Source organism: Anarrhichthys ocellatus, unplaced genomic scaffold (genome assembly GCF_004355925.1).
Source record: "Anarrhichthys ocellatus isolate YVR2014 unplaced genomic scaffold, GSC_Weel_1.0 scaffold23, whole genome shotgun sequence".
NCBI classification, from domain to species: domain Eukaryota; kingdom Metazoa; phylum Chordata; class Actinopteri; order Perciformes; family Anarhichadidae; genus Anarrhichthys; species Anarrhichthys ocellatus.
In genome coordinates, this window is record NW_022280053.1 from 133,666 (window position 1) to 151,079 (window position 17,414).

The window sequence follows — 17,414 nt, forward strand, 5'->3', positions numbered from 1 at the left end:
AGTTTAAGGGAAGCATTCATTTCCTGGACACCGACGTCGCCGTTAAATTTGTGCTGTCTGACATAAAAGCCGCTGAATGGAGAGGAATGTCTGCATCTTTCACTCTTCTCTTAATTAACGCCACCTGTTTTTCCCTCCCAAAAAACAACCTTTTTGTAAATCATTTCAGGAAACAGACGTGTTCTTGATGCTACCGCTTTGTGTTTTTAAAAACCTGAACAGCTTAGCATACCTCCACCCAGACTTCTAAAAAGTCTTCACTTAATGGTATTATTTGGGGGCCGTGTGGTGATGTTTGTCCGGGTTAAAGTCTGTAGCTTTAGGCAGCTACTTAGCGACACAACCTTTCCAGACTATTTAACCGCAGTGTGCGTTGTGAGGGTAAATAATCCACTAATGCCTGAATAACATTCATAAACGCATTACCAAAACACGTTTGACAGAGTCGTTTTAGATGCAAATTGGTCCGATACGTCCTCGGCTTTGAGCGCGCTGTCCGAAATTACTGCTGCATCGATTCTCCGCATGCGCGTTGTAATGAATCCAAAACGTTTTCACCTGACTCAAATGGTTTGATTAAAGAAACTCGCTTATTTACATAAATATCAATAAGAAGACATTATGACAATTACCCGCCCTATTGGCCACAAACTTTATATGCTTGAAAAATATACTTTATTTTCATTAGGAGGCGTGAAATGCAGTCATTAGCGCATTAATTAAAGCCACTATAAACAATTATCTGGGTTAGTTTTTCAGTTATCCTGTAATGGGTCATTGTTGTGATAGAATCAACACCGCAGTGAGACTAATTTCTACACAATGCCACTTAGGACAGTGCAAAGGCCGAGAATTTCCTCCAGCACGAAGATGAACAAATAGAACATTGTTTGGTCTTTTATGGGAGGTTTTCTGGGGGAGAAATGGTACCTCAGCACATCAGCAGTGGAGTCCAGAGGATAAAAAAAAAAACAATCTATTACCTGGTGAAAACACCGGTTGTCCAGATAGTTCATAGCGCGGTAATACAGCGGCAGAAATGTGCTGTAAATGCAGGGAAGCAGCGAAATTGAAGAGTCACATACAATGAGTGTCACCTCAGGAGGGGTGGGGTGTGGGGGTGTGGGGGGGCAGTGGCCCTGGTGTGGGGGGTTGGGGGAGTTAGGGGGAGTCAGATGCAGCAGAACTTTCTAAAACACTGCAGCAACTTTGAAAAAAACAACGTATCTTTCCCTAAATGTAAAATACTGCGACAAGTTGGACATTTGTCCTAAAATAAAGGATTTGTTGCTTTTCACCGTCATATACGATATTAAATTTAGTATTTTGGGGTTTGAAGACACAAATTTGCACTCTGGGAAAAATGTGATGTGCATTTATTCAGTATTTCTATACATTAATGGACCAAATGACCGAACAAGGAAATAATCAGCAGATTAATTGATAATGAAAATGTTAGTTGTAACCTTTAACTTGATATTGAAACATGTTTTGTTATATTCTATTCTCATATCGTATTATATTGTGTTTGTTAGGCTGTATTTACTTTTATACCCCTAAAGCCAATAAAAAGCATGATGCAAAGACTGTAGGAGAAATACAGTAGCTCAGTATTTCACGATCTTTCCTAAACCTAACTAAGTATTTCACGATCTTTCCAAAACCTAACTAAGTATTTCACGATCTTTCCAAAACCTAACTCAGTATTTCACGATCTTTTCTAAACCCAACTTAGTATTTCACGATCTTTCCAAAACCTAACTTAGTATTTCACGATCTTTCCAAAACCTAACTTAGTATTTCACGATCTTTCCAAAACCTAACTTAGTATTTCACGATCTTTCCTAAACCTAAGTATTTCACGATCTTTCCTAAACCTAAGTATTTCACGATCTTTCCTAAACCTAACTAAGTATTTCATGATCTTTTCCTAAACTTAACTTAGTATTTCACGATCTTTTCCGAAACTTAGCTCAATATTTCACGATCTTTCCTAAACCTAACTAAGTATTTCACGATCTTTCCTAAACCTAAGTATTTCACGATCTTTCCTAAACCTAACTTAGTATTTCACGATCTTTTCCTAAACATAGCTCAGTATTTCACGATCTTTCCTAAACCTAACTTAGTATTTCACGATCTTTTCCTAAACTTAGCTCAGTATTTCACGATCTTTCCTAAACCTAACTTAGTATTTCACGATCTTTTTCTAAACTTAGCTCAGTATTTCACGATCTTTCCTAAACCTAACTTAGTATTTCACGATCTTTTTCTAAACCTAAATAAGTAAGTTGTGTCCTGTGAAGACAGAAGTTTATTTTTGACTGTATGCATGTAACGAGTGGAAAATGACACGAGTTGCTTTTGCACTTTTATTTAGATATCTAACCGTTGTATGAGGATACGTTGACCTATCCTTTTCAATAGATGCCCCAAACAGCTATCTGCTCCTTTGAGTACATCACTTGGGTAGAAATACTTTCCACCCCACAAAATGTGCATTGAATTTGAGCGGACACAGGTGCAATAAGACTCCAGCACCATGGATGCAATCACAGACCAGTCAAAGAGTCCACAGGTCCAGTTCAGCTCTAAAAATTGTGCCTAATCCACTGAGAGTGAATGAATGACTTATCACTAGCACTGATTCCATTTGTAGAGCTTAATGAGCATTGGAGGGCTTGAAATGGCTGGTGAACTGATACGATTGTGTTCTTTGACAAATGACCAAAAGAAATGTTTGAAATTGAAGATATTACTATGAAATATCAAGGAATGTGTAAATAGAGAGACAGAGAGAAAGAGAAAGAGAGAGAGAATACAAGGGCATGTGTTTCAGTCTTGTGTGTGAGCATGTGGCTCGTTCATCGTTTTTTTTTGCATTGATGTATATTTCGTTGTCCGCCGGCTTAATTTTGATTTATAGTCCGTCCATAAATTAGAAAAATATGTTTTAGAATTCCATCCCGCGAAAAAAGAAAGAAAAGAAAAGCGGCCTGTGATGTCATTGGGGATTGGGTGATATTTAAGATGTCAGAAATACATATTGGATTAGTGCGCTTTGTTCCCCCCCCACCCCCCCCACCAGCCTTTTTGCAACAGCAGGTGTTTAATCATAGCTGATGGCTGGAGCGAAATACGTTAGGACAGGCCAGGCACCAAAAAACTGGAGCTGCGTTCCCATTGCGATAAATCATACGGCCCATGTGTTGTTACATTCACACTCAGATGCCCAGACGCACGCACGCACGCACGCACGCACGCACGCACGCACGCACGCACGCACGCACGCACGCACGCACGCACGCACGCACGCACGCACGCACGCACGCACGCACGCACGCGTACTCCCATCATGACGTGCTTCCCTCACACCATTCCACCTGCGGGTTAAACCAATTGATCAGCGGTGTAATTGAAGCAATAGTCCATTATCTGAGCCCGACAGTGAAACAATTAGGCTCTAATATTCATTTAGAGCTAATAAACAACGCCCTGCGTTAGCTATAGCTTTGAATATAGTTTGTTTTTCTTTTTTTATGACAGTGAACGCAGCATTAGGGCTTGGCTGTCATTTCCTCTTGTTAGCACGCATGAGCAGTTGAGGACAAACCAAACTACAGGCCTCTTTAAAGCTGACATGAATCAAATCCATCATGCAAGAAAAAACACAGATACACGCCTTTCTGGAGGCGTAATTTTTATTTTTGTTGTTGAAATCACTTGTTGTTTTTACCTTTTATGATTATTAGAACTCCTGTTTTATGACTCCACCTTTAAACCCATCATATCATCCCGATTATAACCGTCTTTGTGCCCCCCAAACTGAGGATCTGCTTCCTTTTCCCCGGGATCAGCCGAAAAATGGATGAGGGGGTGAGCAGCCCGGGGAGAGGGAGACGTTTAGGAGAGCAAACATCTTCAAGGTCACCCGGTGAAGTGGAACGAGAGGAGATGCATGGAGAAAATAGTGCGTTTTGACACCCGCGCGCCGTTTGATTAAAAGGCAAAGTAATGGGTTTAAACACACGCACCGAGAATGTTGCCCCCCCCCCCACCACACCACCCCGCAAATTACTTAACGGTGCAGTGATGGAAATAAGGTTGTAATGTTTGGTAATGGAAAAGAAAGCCTATATATTCTTCTTGTTTTCTGAGACACAAAAATAAATTGCCCGAGCTAATAACCATGGCGAGGGACTTTTTTTTATTTATTTTATCTGCTCGTCCAGAGTTTCTTTCTGCAGTTTCATTTATTTAAATATGTGGTCAAAATGATGAAACGTCTTGTAATGTAACACTAACATTTGTGACTATAGAAATAGTAATGATAGTAGAAGGAAAAACACACCAAAAAAATGGTTGCCAAAGCTTGCAGTTTCAAAAGGTAGAGTCTGTGCGTTGCGGGGAGTCTTTGAACGCCTCACCTGCAGAATGAACCTGCAGAGCAGAACAAGAGAGGATTTGAGGAAACACGCGGGAGGATGATTTAATAGCTTGGCCGCATGCACGTGAGGAAAACAACCTCAAGCATATTAGCTTCTAGAGAAAAGTGCTAATCATGCATGCTCGCCGCGTGGGAATACTAAATATAGACTTTATTGAACATGGAAATTCAATAATCGAAATGACTCGGAAGAAATCCACTGAGGGGCCTCGTGCGTTCCTCTGTCTGTCTGTCTGTCTCTCTGTTTACCCAGGAAGCAGCTCTCCAATGAGTCTCTTAATTCCCCCCTAATTCCGCGTGTCAGGGCCGCGTGCACCCGCTGTCCCGCCCTTTGTCGGCCCCGTTCTCAACCCTCCCCAGCATTACTCAGCTCAATGACACACGGCAAATTGCATTTAATAAATTAGCTTAATGGATTCGACGATCGGTTAGCGCGAGCTCAGTGTTTCCTCTGGTTAAGCAAAACATTTATATCCCACAATCTCTCTTTCTCTCTCTCGCGCACACACACACACGCGCTCTCTCTCTCTCTCTCTCTGTTACATCACACACATCTCTGCTGCGATATGAACGCGTGCGTTTTTGTTTCGGTTATTCTGAAATTCACACGTGCACAATAAAAAGGTGTCAGTCTCGCGCTTCCTTGTTTTTTTAAACGTCCACATCATTTAAACCACGTGCGTAAAGGTGATTCCAACTTTTATTACAAGCTATCAATCACCATCACCGCGAGCGTCATCGTCCTCTCTCAAACAGGCCACGCTGACTGCACGCGGTTAAATGTCATGACATGCCTCTTCCTCCTCCTCCTCTTCATCCTCCTCGCGTGCGCGCCACAACAATCCTTTATGGCCTCTGCATGTTTGGTTGCGCAAAACAATCTCATCGGACATTATTGATGTTACAGATGTTATAGTAATCAAATTATCGGCCTGTGAAGGGCCCCGCTGTCAGCGCGCCGCGTGATGAATTATAGTAAAGGTCACAGCCTGCCGGTGCTTTGTGGAGGTTTGTACGGTGACGCTCAGGTGAGCGCCTCCAGGGCCGCCTCGCGCAGACACACACGCACGCGTTATCCGTTCAGGTTTAAGGGCTTCCTGCATCTCACGGGAAGAGGGTAGAGTTTGTTTTTTTTTACAACACAACTTTGCATTTACAGGTAATGGGAGCTTAACTTCCCATGAGCCTCTGGTGCTGAGAGAAAAGGGAAGGCAAACACATTGTTGTTGTTCTTCATGCGTTGTGATCACTGAGATTTGATGTCTTTTTTTCAGACTACTGGAAAGAAAACATCCAAAATACACATTCAGGTGTTTATTTTACTACTTCGTCTGTTCCGTCTCCACAGGAAACAACTCAGTTAGTTTTAGGAACAGATGGCGGTTTAGGTTCAAATAATCCCGTTTTCACCCTCCATTTAAAGATTATGAATTATCATATTTAATGATCGCCCCAAACATGCCGTACCGTCAATTTTAGCAATTAAATTATGATTATCGGAGAAATTTGAGTAAGTAGGAGCTGGTTATTATCAATATATTATATGTTATTTATCACGATATCTCGATATATGATTTAATCCGGATATGATTCCATTGAAAGATGAAAAGTTATTATATTGAATTATCACCCCAAACATGCAATACTGTTCATTTTAACAGCCTATAAAGGCTTATAAACCAACTCTCAAATAAGTGAAACATTAGGAATATGAATCAATTACATATTCACTTCACTGTCAATCCAGACCACATTAATCCAGACCCAATTAGGTGTCAGAGAGAGAGAGAGACAGAGAGAGAGAGAGAGAGAGAGAGAGAGAGAGAGTCCTAATCAGGAGAGTAAACTCCGCTATATTTCAATTTGGGAGCGCGCTCTTCCGCTCCGGGGGTCTGTGGCACCGGTGATAAATAAAACGCCCGTTTACTCCCCCTTGTTCGCCCGCAGCAGACATCCAAACCGCAACTCGCCACCGGGGCCCGTAATCATAGCGCGCGTGCGGACGGCGAACATAAATCACACGATTGGAAACGCCATGATTAGAGATGCCAAACTCAAAAAAACAAATGCAGCGTGTAACCTCTTCCACCCCCCCCCCCCCCCCCCCCCCCCCCTGCACGCACACACGCACGCGCAGGGGGCTGATGCGGGAATCATCTTCAATGAGAGACGAAACCAAAAAAAATGGAACAATTGAGGCCAAATATTCAAAACTCGAACCTGATCCCGGTTTTAAACCTAACAGGATTACAGCCTCCTCTCGTGTAATCCCCCTCAGTATTATGACACGTCTGTTATTAACACATGTGACAAAAAAAAAGGTCTCACGAGCCTTTTCAAATGTTAACCGGCATGTTCCCGGAGCCGGTCGAAGTGTTAATTGGCTGATTGAGTCCATTTATCTAATCCCTCCGCCTGTCCTCCAAACCGCCAGTGGATTTGGGTGAAGTGCTGCACACGATCTCTATTCAAATATCTCCATATGACAACTGCTCCAATTAAAGGCCGCTCGCTCTTCTATTTAAGTCGCCTCAAAAGAGCGCCGCTGTGTGCGTGGCGCAAACAAAAGGATCGTTCCAGAGCATTTAACTCTCCGAAAGTGACTCCGCGGCTCGACCCGGGGCCCCTCTCAAAGGCAGTCTGTCTCTGGGGGGATTAGATGGTGGATTTGGGGTCTGCAGCACCGCCTCTATTTCTTTTCTCCCGTGCGCTAAAGAGGGGGCTGCGTGTGCGCCACCGTGGAAATGAGATGTGCATTTAAAATCCTCCTCCGTGCGTAAAAGGAGGATTTTTAAATAGCAAATTAGCATTCAGATGAGAGGCCGGTGCGTCATGGCGCTGCGCCTTCAGAGCGCGTGACACAGTTACAGATCATACAGTGGTCATACTTTAAAAAGTATTTAGGATGCTGATGCTGATTTACTAAAGTGGGGCAAAACACGAGTCTCACATATGCTGCATTCACTGACTGAGGGAAGAACAAGCTCTCACTGAACAATCCAGATAAATACATATTTAAGTATGTAGAATAATGAAGCATGTTACTGAGTATTTGTGCTAATCAGGCTTTAAAGTGCTCTTTGCCAGATATCACGTCCTAAAACGTATTCAACTAAAAAGTACTTAATTAATGTGGATTATTCTTCATTGATAACGTACTCACAAGGTCCCAGAGCCCAAAGTTGTGTCTTAAAAATGTTTTTACAAATCAAAAGTCCAGCAGCCGGATATTCAGTGGTGGAATGTAACCAAGTACATTTACTCAAGTACAAGTATTTCCATTTTCTGCTACATTATAGTCTACTATATTGTACTTTGTATGTGACTTAGTGACTCAGATAAACATTTCACATTAAAAACATGGTAAATGTTTATAAAATAAAACACATTGTTAAAGATTGAACCAGTTATAGTTTCTTGGCTTTGCTCTCACACAAACACTTTGTAGCTTCTTTTCATGTTGTTTGAGTCGTTTGCCGTTTCACCAAAGAGACACTTCACCTCCAAACGTCTCACACGGTTTCATTTAAATGTTAAATAACTGTTTGTTGACTGACATTTTAAAAGGGTAATACATATTTGAGGTTGATGGTTCAGATCTCCTGAACAAAAGGTTCTCGTGACCCATTCGTCTGAAAAATAGATAGAAACTTGTGCCTTGGACTAGACTAGCTAAGGAAGTAGTTCATGCTGCTCTATAATTGATGCATCAGTATTAAACATGTCATACATATTAATATATCAGTCTTAAAAGGCAGTTTCTGCAGAATGAGTACATTTACTTTTCATTCTTTTAGTACATTTTGTTGCTCAAACGTCTGTGCTTTGACTTCATTAGGATTCTGAACGTTGTACTTTTACTTGTAACGGAGTACTTTATATTAAAACATAAACATGTACCAATCGCATGCTTCCAAAGCACGAGATGAGATAAAATATGATGAAATATTAAATTTACTGTCACATAAGACACAGAAAAAGTAGCAAATTCTGTTGAATGTTTCTCATTTCTGCTTAAAAAACGACTGAAACGATCAATCGATTATCAAAATATCTTCCTAGAAATCAACTGATTCATCAACAGATCGCTGCGTGTGATCTCAAATTTAGATCTGCTGACAATATTTTACATTTGATTCGAGTTGTATTAAACGTGTCCCGATGAATGACTGAAGACTCAAACGAAGATGGAACTATTTCAGTATTATAAGGCTTTGATTATTTTCATCATTGACGAATCATTTGGTCAATAAATATCAGAAAACTGAGAAAAATTTAGTTTACAAGAGCTCAGCATGACTCAAAACATCTTGTTTTGTCCAAAAAGTGAAATTCACTGTCATGTAAAGACTAAAAAACAGCAACAAATCTTCAGATTTGAGAAGCGATTAGTAGATTTATCCCCGCAGCTCTAATTTCTCTCAATCTTTAATGAGTCACGTGTTCTGAAGGGAAATACAACTCTGTATCTAACAAGACGAGACTGAGCCCAGTATGCAAATCCTGAAAGAAAATAAAAAGCAGATTTTTTCCAAACGACAGGAAATTCCCTGAATGAACAATACGTCCATTCAAAACAACACACACGCGCGCGCACACACACACACACACACACACACACACACACACACACACACACACACACACACAGAGAAGCACTTCTGAGTACCAGACTCCTCTCTGGCTTTTTATGATCATGGAGAGCACGCGGAGGCTGATGCAAAGTGTTTGTGGGCACTTTATTGTGCGCTCGCCGTCACATACAGGTCTTCATTAGGAGCGTCTCGAGACTTTGGTGGGGGGGGGGGGTTGGGGGGCTTTTGTGTGCGTGAATCACTGAGGTTTATGTCTCTTTTTTTCCTGCAACACTAATACGCCACTATGTCAGAGGGAGTCTGTTTTAGTGCGACGCTTTATGGGGCCGGCGGAGCACTTTACCAGCACTCACCTCCTCCTCACCCCTTTTAACTTATTAACTTACATTAACTCGCTTTAAACCCGTCAACAGCTCTGCGTCTGTGGCACAAATAAATCTCAGCGGCGGGCGCCGAGTGTGTGAAGCTTCCTTTTACCTCCTAGTCACTATTAATGAAGCCCATCTCCATGTATTTATTTTCTGGACCGCGTGATCACTTTTTAATGCACTTGAGTGTTTTTTAAAGTGCAATCAAACGGTAATTAAAGGCTGGCGGTGGGTGTTGACCATAAATGCTCTTTTGTGCTTTCACTTTGGGAGAAACAGAAGCACGAGTCAATTGTTCAATGTACCTGCAAGATGGCCTCTTTTTAAAAAGAGAGGAAGGTAAACAATGCAATGAAAGCCTCTTAAAAGGATCTTTTTGCTTTGCTCTTTGAGTGACAGCACAGAGCAGATACACAAGAGTCTGTCACCTTACATTTAAAGCGAATTATTCACTCGTTATTATTGCAAAACGTCACATATCATAAATACTCTGATCTCAAGATTCATAATACTCTCGAGCTTGAGACGTAAGCTTCCGTGTGCCCAGATGAACCTCGTCTCCTCCGGACAGGAGATTGATAAATGTTGGACACCAAAAAAAAAAAAAAGAAGAAATCAAGTGAAAAATCAAATCAGCAGAGCTGAATGTGTCCGTCCCTCTAACGAGCCGCTGATTGAACATTTCAGTGGGGAAACATGGAGTCATTAGTCTCCACGCTGCGAAGAAGCGTTTAAAAAGAAACTTGAGTCGAGGAAGAAGAAAAAAAATATAATTACAATACAGGAGAAACAGGAATAGCTGTGAAGCATCAATTTAAGCATAATCACTACAATTACTGCTCCCAGGGTCCGCTGGAGTCACTCAGTGATTGTTTTGGGGGAATAAATTGTATTTGTGTGGATATGACACCTTCTTCCTCAGAAGTCATGCATCTTCCCATTATCTATTCTAAGTGAGGAGCGCTCAGCTCGTCGGGGGAACATCGCTCCGTGTTGCTGGAGGATTAACTGCGTTAGCGACTTGTGAAATGATCAGTTGCAGAATCTGTAATCTATTTATTAGCTCCTCAGCAATCAGTGTTAAGAGAGGAATGGGTTTCAGCGACGGATTATACGTCTTCTTTTGTGTTTGGTTAAACTGTTTAGGAAGTTCAACCCAGGCTAGTCTTCTAGAAACACCGTCGTGTTTACTCTCAACAAGACGACTTTGATGGTTCGATTTGAGGTGTTTTATACCAAAGAAATAGTCCCTGAACTATCGGCACATTAAACTGTTTTTGGTTTCATGTCGAATTAGATAAATAGACTATTTAACGAGTACATTTTACTTATGAAGCCCTTCAAATCTGTGCTGGACCCTCTGTCCTCAGACCCTCCGTCCTCAGACCCTGTGATCCTCTGACCTAGGACCCTCAAGTTGCATTAAAAAAAAAACATTTTTTGGATTAAAAAACAAACATTACAATAAAATAAAGTCTGGATGTAACAGAGACATGAATTAGTGCATCAGCCAGAAAAGAAAGGCTGAACTGCGTTGCGTTGGTGAAAAAAGGTGATTCATTTAATGAGCTGATCGAAAAGTAGTTGAATCAAGTTGACTTTTGAGTTTAATAAGATTTAAAATAGAGTTCATCTGTCAATCAACAGATCTTAACTGAAACTGGATACCAGAGACAAACATTTTAGTAAAGATTAGACTGGAAGCGAGCAAGAAGGTAATTACAAGACGCTGTTTGAGTTTACAGAAAGAAAAGGGAGAAGAGCCGTAAACTAAATGTGACTAACAACTCTTACTTTATGTACATCATCACATCATCATCTACTGTTACTTGATCAAACTATTATATACAGTATGTGAAGCCCAGAGAGAGCTGCAGGAATGAGTCCTAAAACCAGGAAATTAGCATCTATAACACTTTCGGTTCCCTTGTTTGAAGTCTGTGTTTTTGGCAGCCGATGCTTCATGTGTTAAAGCTGCATTCTCTCTAGTGTCCACCAGGGGGCGACTCCTCTGGTTGTATAGAAGTCTATGAGAAAATGACTCTACTTCTCTCTTGATTTATTCCCACAGTAAACATTGTAAACATGAGTTTATGGTCTCAATCTCTAGTTTCAAGTCTTCTTCAATACAGCATGATGTTCATTTAGTACATTATGGTCCATTTAGAGTCAAACTGGTATCATTGGTCCTCTGCCTGCACGAATCTATTCAAGCCTTTTAATGAAAACGTGTCGCAAACTGTCACAACGGTGTTTTTTGTTGTTGTTTATCCATCACACCCCCGATGTGTAAAGGCCTTAAGATGGTAAACATTATACCTGCTAAACAACAGCATCTGTAGACTCTTACTTGTGTCTTTGGCTTTCTTTAATGTAGAAATTGTGACGTATATTTATTGCTGAAGAGTCCAGATGTTTTCTGTATCAAAGCCTTTACAAGTATCTTGTAAAATGTGTAAATAAGTTTGAAAACCTTCCATGTGGCAGTGGATCTGTATGATGTGTGTGTGTGTGTGTGAGTGTGAGAGATGGGAACAGCTGGCTGAGGGAATGAGTACAGAGGGAGAGGTGATGGATGCGAGTGGAGCTCCTGTGACAGATGAGCTAACAGGTGTTCACCACAGCCCTCAGAGAGACGCTATTTATGAGCCGGAAAAGACAGCCAGACGCAAAGCACACTACACCACCGGCCTCTCAGAGAGGTAACACATCACGTATACGTCTGCACAACTTTAGTCCACCACCAGCAACAAAGCAGAGCTGTCTTTAGGCTCTTTAACTTTTAGCTTTTCTCAACGTTCTCGCTGCAGAAAGTCCTCATTCATCTTCTATTAACATTGAATAAAGCACAGAAACAATCCTACTTTGCTGTTACTGCTCTTAATAGCAGCTCTGCAGCAACATGAGTCTCTGTTAAATATGAATGTTAGTTTATAGCAGGGAACAAAGAAAACACAAACCTTTGTGTTTTCAATGTGTCCGTGTCGTTTAATTCACTGAAGAATAAAACAGATTATAAAGGCTGTAACTCAGGGCAGATATCATTTCCCCCATATTCCATGTACTGTAGTACTCCACATTAAAGTATATTATTCTATTGATTCTATTTACAGTTTCACCTCCAGTCTGTCTGTGGAAACTGTCTTAATGGGCCCGGATCACGAGTCTCTTCTTGCCGACAGATTCATCTCAATCATGATGTCATGAGTGCACGGCCAATTAGCAGAGCTCGTCACTAACGACGTCGTGTTTCAGCCACGTTCCTGTAAATGACGATAAATCACAGCGTGTTGGAGACGCCGTCACGTAAAATACATATAATTGAGACAAATATTTATTTGAATAAATTCACTCTTTATTGTTCAGGCAAAGCGGTACAAATAAAAAGACCTTGTTGATTTAAGTCTAACATACATGTTTTGGTTTTTCTAAATAACATTTTCACGTAGAAGGCACTTTAACAAATGTGGTTTTTGGGGTAAAACTACATCAGGGACAGAGAGGCTCGTTTGGCGTTTATCATGTGATGAGGTCTACATTTAATGGTGAAATCCTCCTTTTTCTATTTTTTTCTTGGCACTAAAGTCCATCAATGCAAACCGTCTCAACATCTCAAACTGTAGAAACATCGACGACGGTCAGACGGTCGAGTGACGCAACGATGTACTCTCTCACAAACATGTACGTACAGCTGCTTAAAATAATGTTTGGTCAAAACCAGAGAACAGTAAATAGTAACCGCTGAGGTAAATGACCAGTTGGTCCGACACGATTGGATGGAGAGTGACGTATAAAGGAGGTTAAATGTCACATTTTAAATTCTTTGATGCCTTCTGTGTGTTCTTAAAGGGGGTTCACTACTTTACTCGAAGACTTTCACAAAGTTATTCTCGTGATTCAGGACAATCCTTCCCAAAAACCACGGCCCATAAAAAAAAAAAAAATAGTTTCCAGTTAATTCTCCGTGAGTGACACAAGATCAAGCTCCGTATTTCGGATAAAAGTGCTTGAATTGTCCTCAATCACAGAGATAAAATACGTGAAATCTTTAATGAAGTGTGGTTCCCCTTTACCTTTACTCAAGGGAGGAGGGAGGAGGGAGGAGGAGGGTGGAGGGAGGAGGGAGGGAGGGCTCTCTACGCCAGGGCGAGGGCTTGTTTGAGGTCTCGGAGCAACATGGACGCCATGACGCTCTTGTCTGTGTTGATGGTGAGCAGCGCGGCGGAGGACTCCTTCAGCTCCAGCGAGACCAAGACCAGGGCTCCGCTGCTCACCGTCCGCCCAGCAAACCTGCAGGTGAGGAAGAGAACTTCAGCTTCACAAAACCCAGAAGACAGACTGACACTGAGCATGAAAGGGAGAGTTCACACAACGGTTTTCAATGGAACTACTTTCTACCAAAGAAATAGTCCCCATAAAGACCAGTCCACCGTAGACAGACCCAGATCCGGCTTCACCTGCAGCCGTGGACCTGCAGTCGGAGCTCCGGAGGGAGGAGGAGAGCTCAGCTCCCGGCAGCAGCTCGTCCTCCTCCTCCAGGAGCAGAGCTTCTCCTCTCTGGGAGCCAACACCGACACCACACTGCTGGAGACCCAGGACGTATTGCTGGACCCACTGGAGGGAAGGGAGGCATGGGAGAACCAGAACCAGGACTGAGAGGGTCAGACTGTCAGACCCTGTTGCAGTAACATGAGAGGTTATCTAAAGGGACTCTGGCAGCTGCATCTTTTCCTTACAGTAACTTTTCTTTGGTAAAGATGGTCCGGTGTATCCTATGCTAAAGGAGATAGGAAAGGAAGCATTGAAGCACCTTTCTTTAGCATTTAGAAAACTCAAGCAGCTCTTATCATGTCTGCCACTCGGATACATCCAGGTCATTTCATTCATCTTATGCGTTTAGAATATCTGCATTAAATATAAATGTGAAAAACTTGTCTGGGTTCACCTCGGTTAAAGTTATCAAACAGGTTTTTATATAAAATAATAAACATATTTCAACAATTGATCATCACGAGGCAGGATGGTTGCATTTGTAGACTGAACTAAGCTCACTTCATTACTTCTATTTGATTATATTTATATTTGATTATATTTCTATTCCTGTTATACGGACCATGAAATGAAATAAAATTCTCTTTATCGATGAAACTTTTCCACATAAAACACCTGAATGTGAAGCCAATGGTTGATGGTACATCAATGAACAGTTAACGTAGAACACAAGGCGCTTTAATAAAGAGATGAATGAGTCGCCCGGCCTGCACACTTAACTCGCATTTCTCCCCCAAACCCGTAAATCCTCTTGTCAGAACATTCTCCAACACCTCACACCTTGTAATGACTCTAAATGAGTGAGTGAGACAAAGAAGGAAAACGATGTGACAGGAAAAATAGAGAGCGGAGCAACAGACAGTCCATTATTCCAGCTGACTGAAGAGCCATGAGGGGCGGGACACGCCCTCCATGTCACTCAAACTGTCTTTAGCCTGTTTTTTTATGGACTGTGGCCATCTATGAGTGTGTGGGAAGCCTCTGGACCAGTATGGGGGACGCCCCCCCCCCCCCCCACCCCCATGTCCCACCGGACCATCGGGAGGATTCTTGGTCCCCTGTTTCCTTGGATACTGTCCCTGCAGACCGGGGCCAAACGTGGGCACACATGGTCCCCATTGAGAGCGCTAACAAGAGGCAGACAGGGGCTATGACCCAGCGTGACCCTCTTTGAGGAGCGACGGAGCCGAGCGGAGCCCCCTCTGCATCTCCGGGGCCTCACGTGGCCGACTCCCAGCCATCTGCCTCCATTTAGCACTACATCCCCGCAACAAAGACCCCCCCGTGGCAGCCTGCTTAGGCCTGACAAACAGCCCACAAAGAGCCCCACTTAGGCCCGACTGAAGCCTGTGAAGAGCCCCCCGCAGGACGGCCTGTGGGCAGAGCGGCGTGCTGCGCGGCAGGAGCGGCTAGCACGTCCACCAATTAGCACGCACACGTTAAAGAGGGTGGTGGTGAGGGGGGGGGGCATGCATACACAATGAAACTGGCTCACAAACCCAGTGTGTCTGGGTGCGTCTCTGGGGAGCTGCTAAATTACCATCAACAGAGGAGAGGGAGTTTATCAGGAGGCTCTCAGGGAGGAGAGAGTGTGTCCTCCTCGGGCTTAATTAAAATATTAGCCACTTCAGCAGGAAACACAAGCCATTCAAGAAGAGGATTAATTTCTCTCAAAAACATCCAGCCTCTTTGCTTCTTTAAATAATTCAGGGGTTGCATATCAATTCAAAATTACTAATTGTGGGAGAATTAAAGACGCGTCCTCTGCCGTACTTCGCTCCAACCTTTAGAAGATGTTTTATTCCCATTCAACACGAACATGAAACACGAGCGTGTAAACACGAGGAACATCCGGTTCCCTCCGCTCTGCCCCCGCTGTCAGCAGCTTAAGGTGTCTATGTGGTCCCTGTGGCTTTGCTAATGGATTTAGGATATAAATCTATCATTTACTCGGCCAGTTAACACTAGCCTGAGGCGGCTTTCATTCCGTCTCAGGAGACGCCGCTCTGGGCTGTTGTTCATGTGTTGCAATAAGAGCGTTCCAATCGCGTTTGATTTCCGAGCGTATTTTGCTTTGAACATTCTCGCTTTCGCGTTTTTTTGTGGTACGAGCAGATCTACGTCACCATCTAACACAACATGGGGGCATTTTTTGGGGGGGGGACTAGAAAGGGGGACAGATTAAGGACAAGCGGGCCTTAAACGGGTCATTGGTATTCTCCTGCACTCTTCACATGCTGGGCTAAACACTGGATTAATTGCAGTGTATGGAAAGAAAAGCAAAGCATAACCCCTGGACTTAGAGCAGGCGGATTGGCATCGATCGGCGGGGCTGCGGCTAAGCATCACTCTCCAATTATCTGTGATTCTCCTCAGTGCAGAGAGCCTCTGTGTGCCATCTGCCTCCCCTCCACCCTGCCACTGCAAACACAAAGTGGGCTTTCACCTTTACATTCGCCCTCACATCGGAGACGACGCAGAGGATTCTGCAACCAAGAATGCAGGACTTAACCCTGTGGCGGGTACATGAGCATCTCAACCAAACGTTCGACCGGCTTTGACTCCGAGCTGGTTCAGAAGAAATGATTCGTGCGTGATGTTGTTACAGAAATCAGGAGCTCAGAAAGGCTGAGGCCAAATGTGCGACGGCTGGGCATCAGTGTTCGATCCTGGTGTTCGGCCAGGTGGACAAGTGTCCTTCAACTGAGTGGTCAGTGAGGCCAGAGCAGCAACACATGCGAGCAGACTCAGACCAGGCAGATGGCCAGAGCCATTAGCCCCAATTAGAAGCAGGAACCCTCCACGCATCTCCAGAGCTCGGCCATACGGACGGACTGCAGCGACCGCACTCGAAGGGCGGACGGCGAGGACGGACAGACTGCAAGGGCTGATGGGAAATAAGACGGGAGACGAGAACTTAACTCAACAAGGACTCGAGGAGAAAACGTTACCGAGCTCGACGCGTAAATTCCGTTTCCACAAGCTCCCTCTTTGTACCGTGTGAAGATGGATCATAAGCCACACTGTCTGCTGAAGCAATCCATAATAAAGAGAGCAGACGGTTAATTAGTCAGGTTATAAATGAGAGCCAATTAAACTTTAAACAGGAACAAGAATTCAACTTCCCCAGAAAAAGGGGGAAATGCAGTGTTTCAAGAAGCATCATTTAATGATATCAGTGTGTAAAGTAAAGAGAAAGCATAGCTTATACATCAAGGGTTCAGCTTTCTTCTTTTCTTAAATTAGGCTCTAACCAGAGGGATTGGCAATGCATGCAAAATTCGATCAAATTTGCTTTCAAACGGACTGAAAAATAGAGCACATTTATTCTATTCCGCCTGTTTAGACATAAACAAGAACAGCGTTTTCTACATTTGCTTTCCTGCTTGATTTATTGCCATCCTCCTTTCCAGCAATCAATTTCTGTGTTTCAGTGGCATCCACCACCACCAC

General features: G+C 43.0%; 1 protein-coding gene across 2 annotated transcripts in view; it reads right to left on the minus strand.

The window, feature by feature from the left end:
• Window positions 1-12,743: 12,743 nt before the first annotated feature.
• Window positions 12,744-17,414, minus strand: part of ap3b1a (adaptor related protein complex 3 subunit beta 1a) — a 48,304-nt gene continuing 43,633 nt past the window's right edge. For both annotated transcript variants that reach the window (XM_031859925.1, XM_031859924.1), the window contains exon 27: window positions 12,744-13,700. In XM_031859925.1, coding sequence (XP_031715785.1) covers window positions 13,547-13,700 — 154 coding nt within the window. In that variant the 3' untranslated portion in view covers window positions 12,744-13,546. The remainder of the gene's footprint in view (window positions 13,701-17,414) is intronic.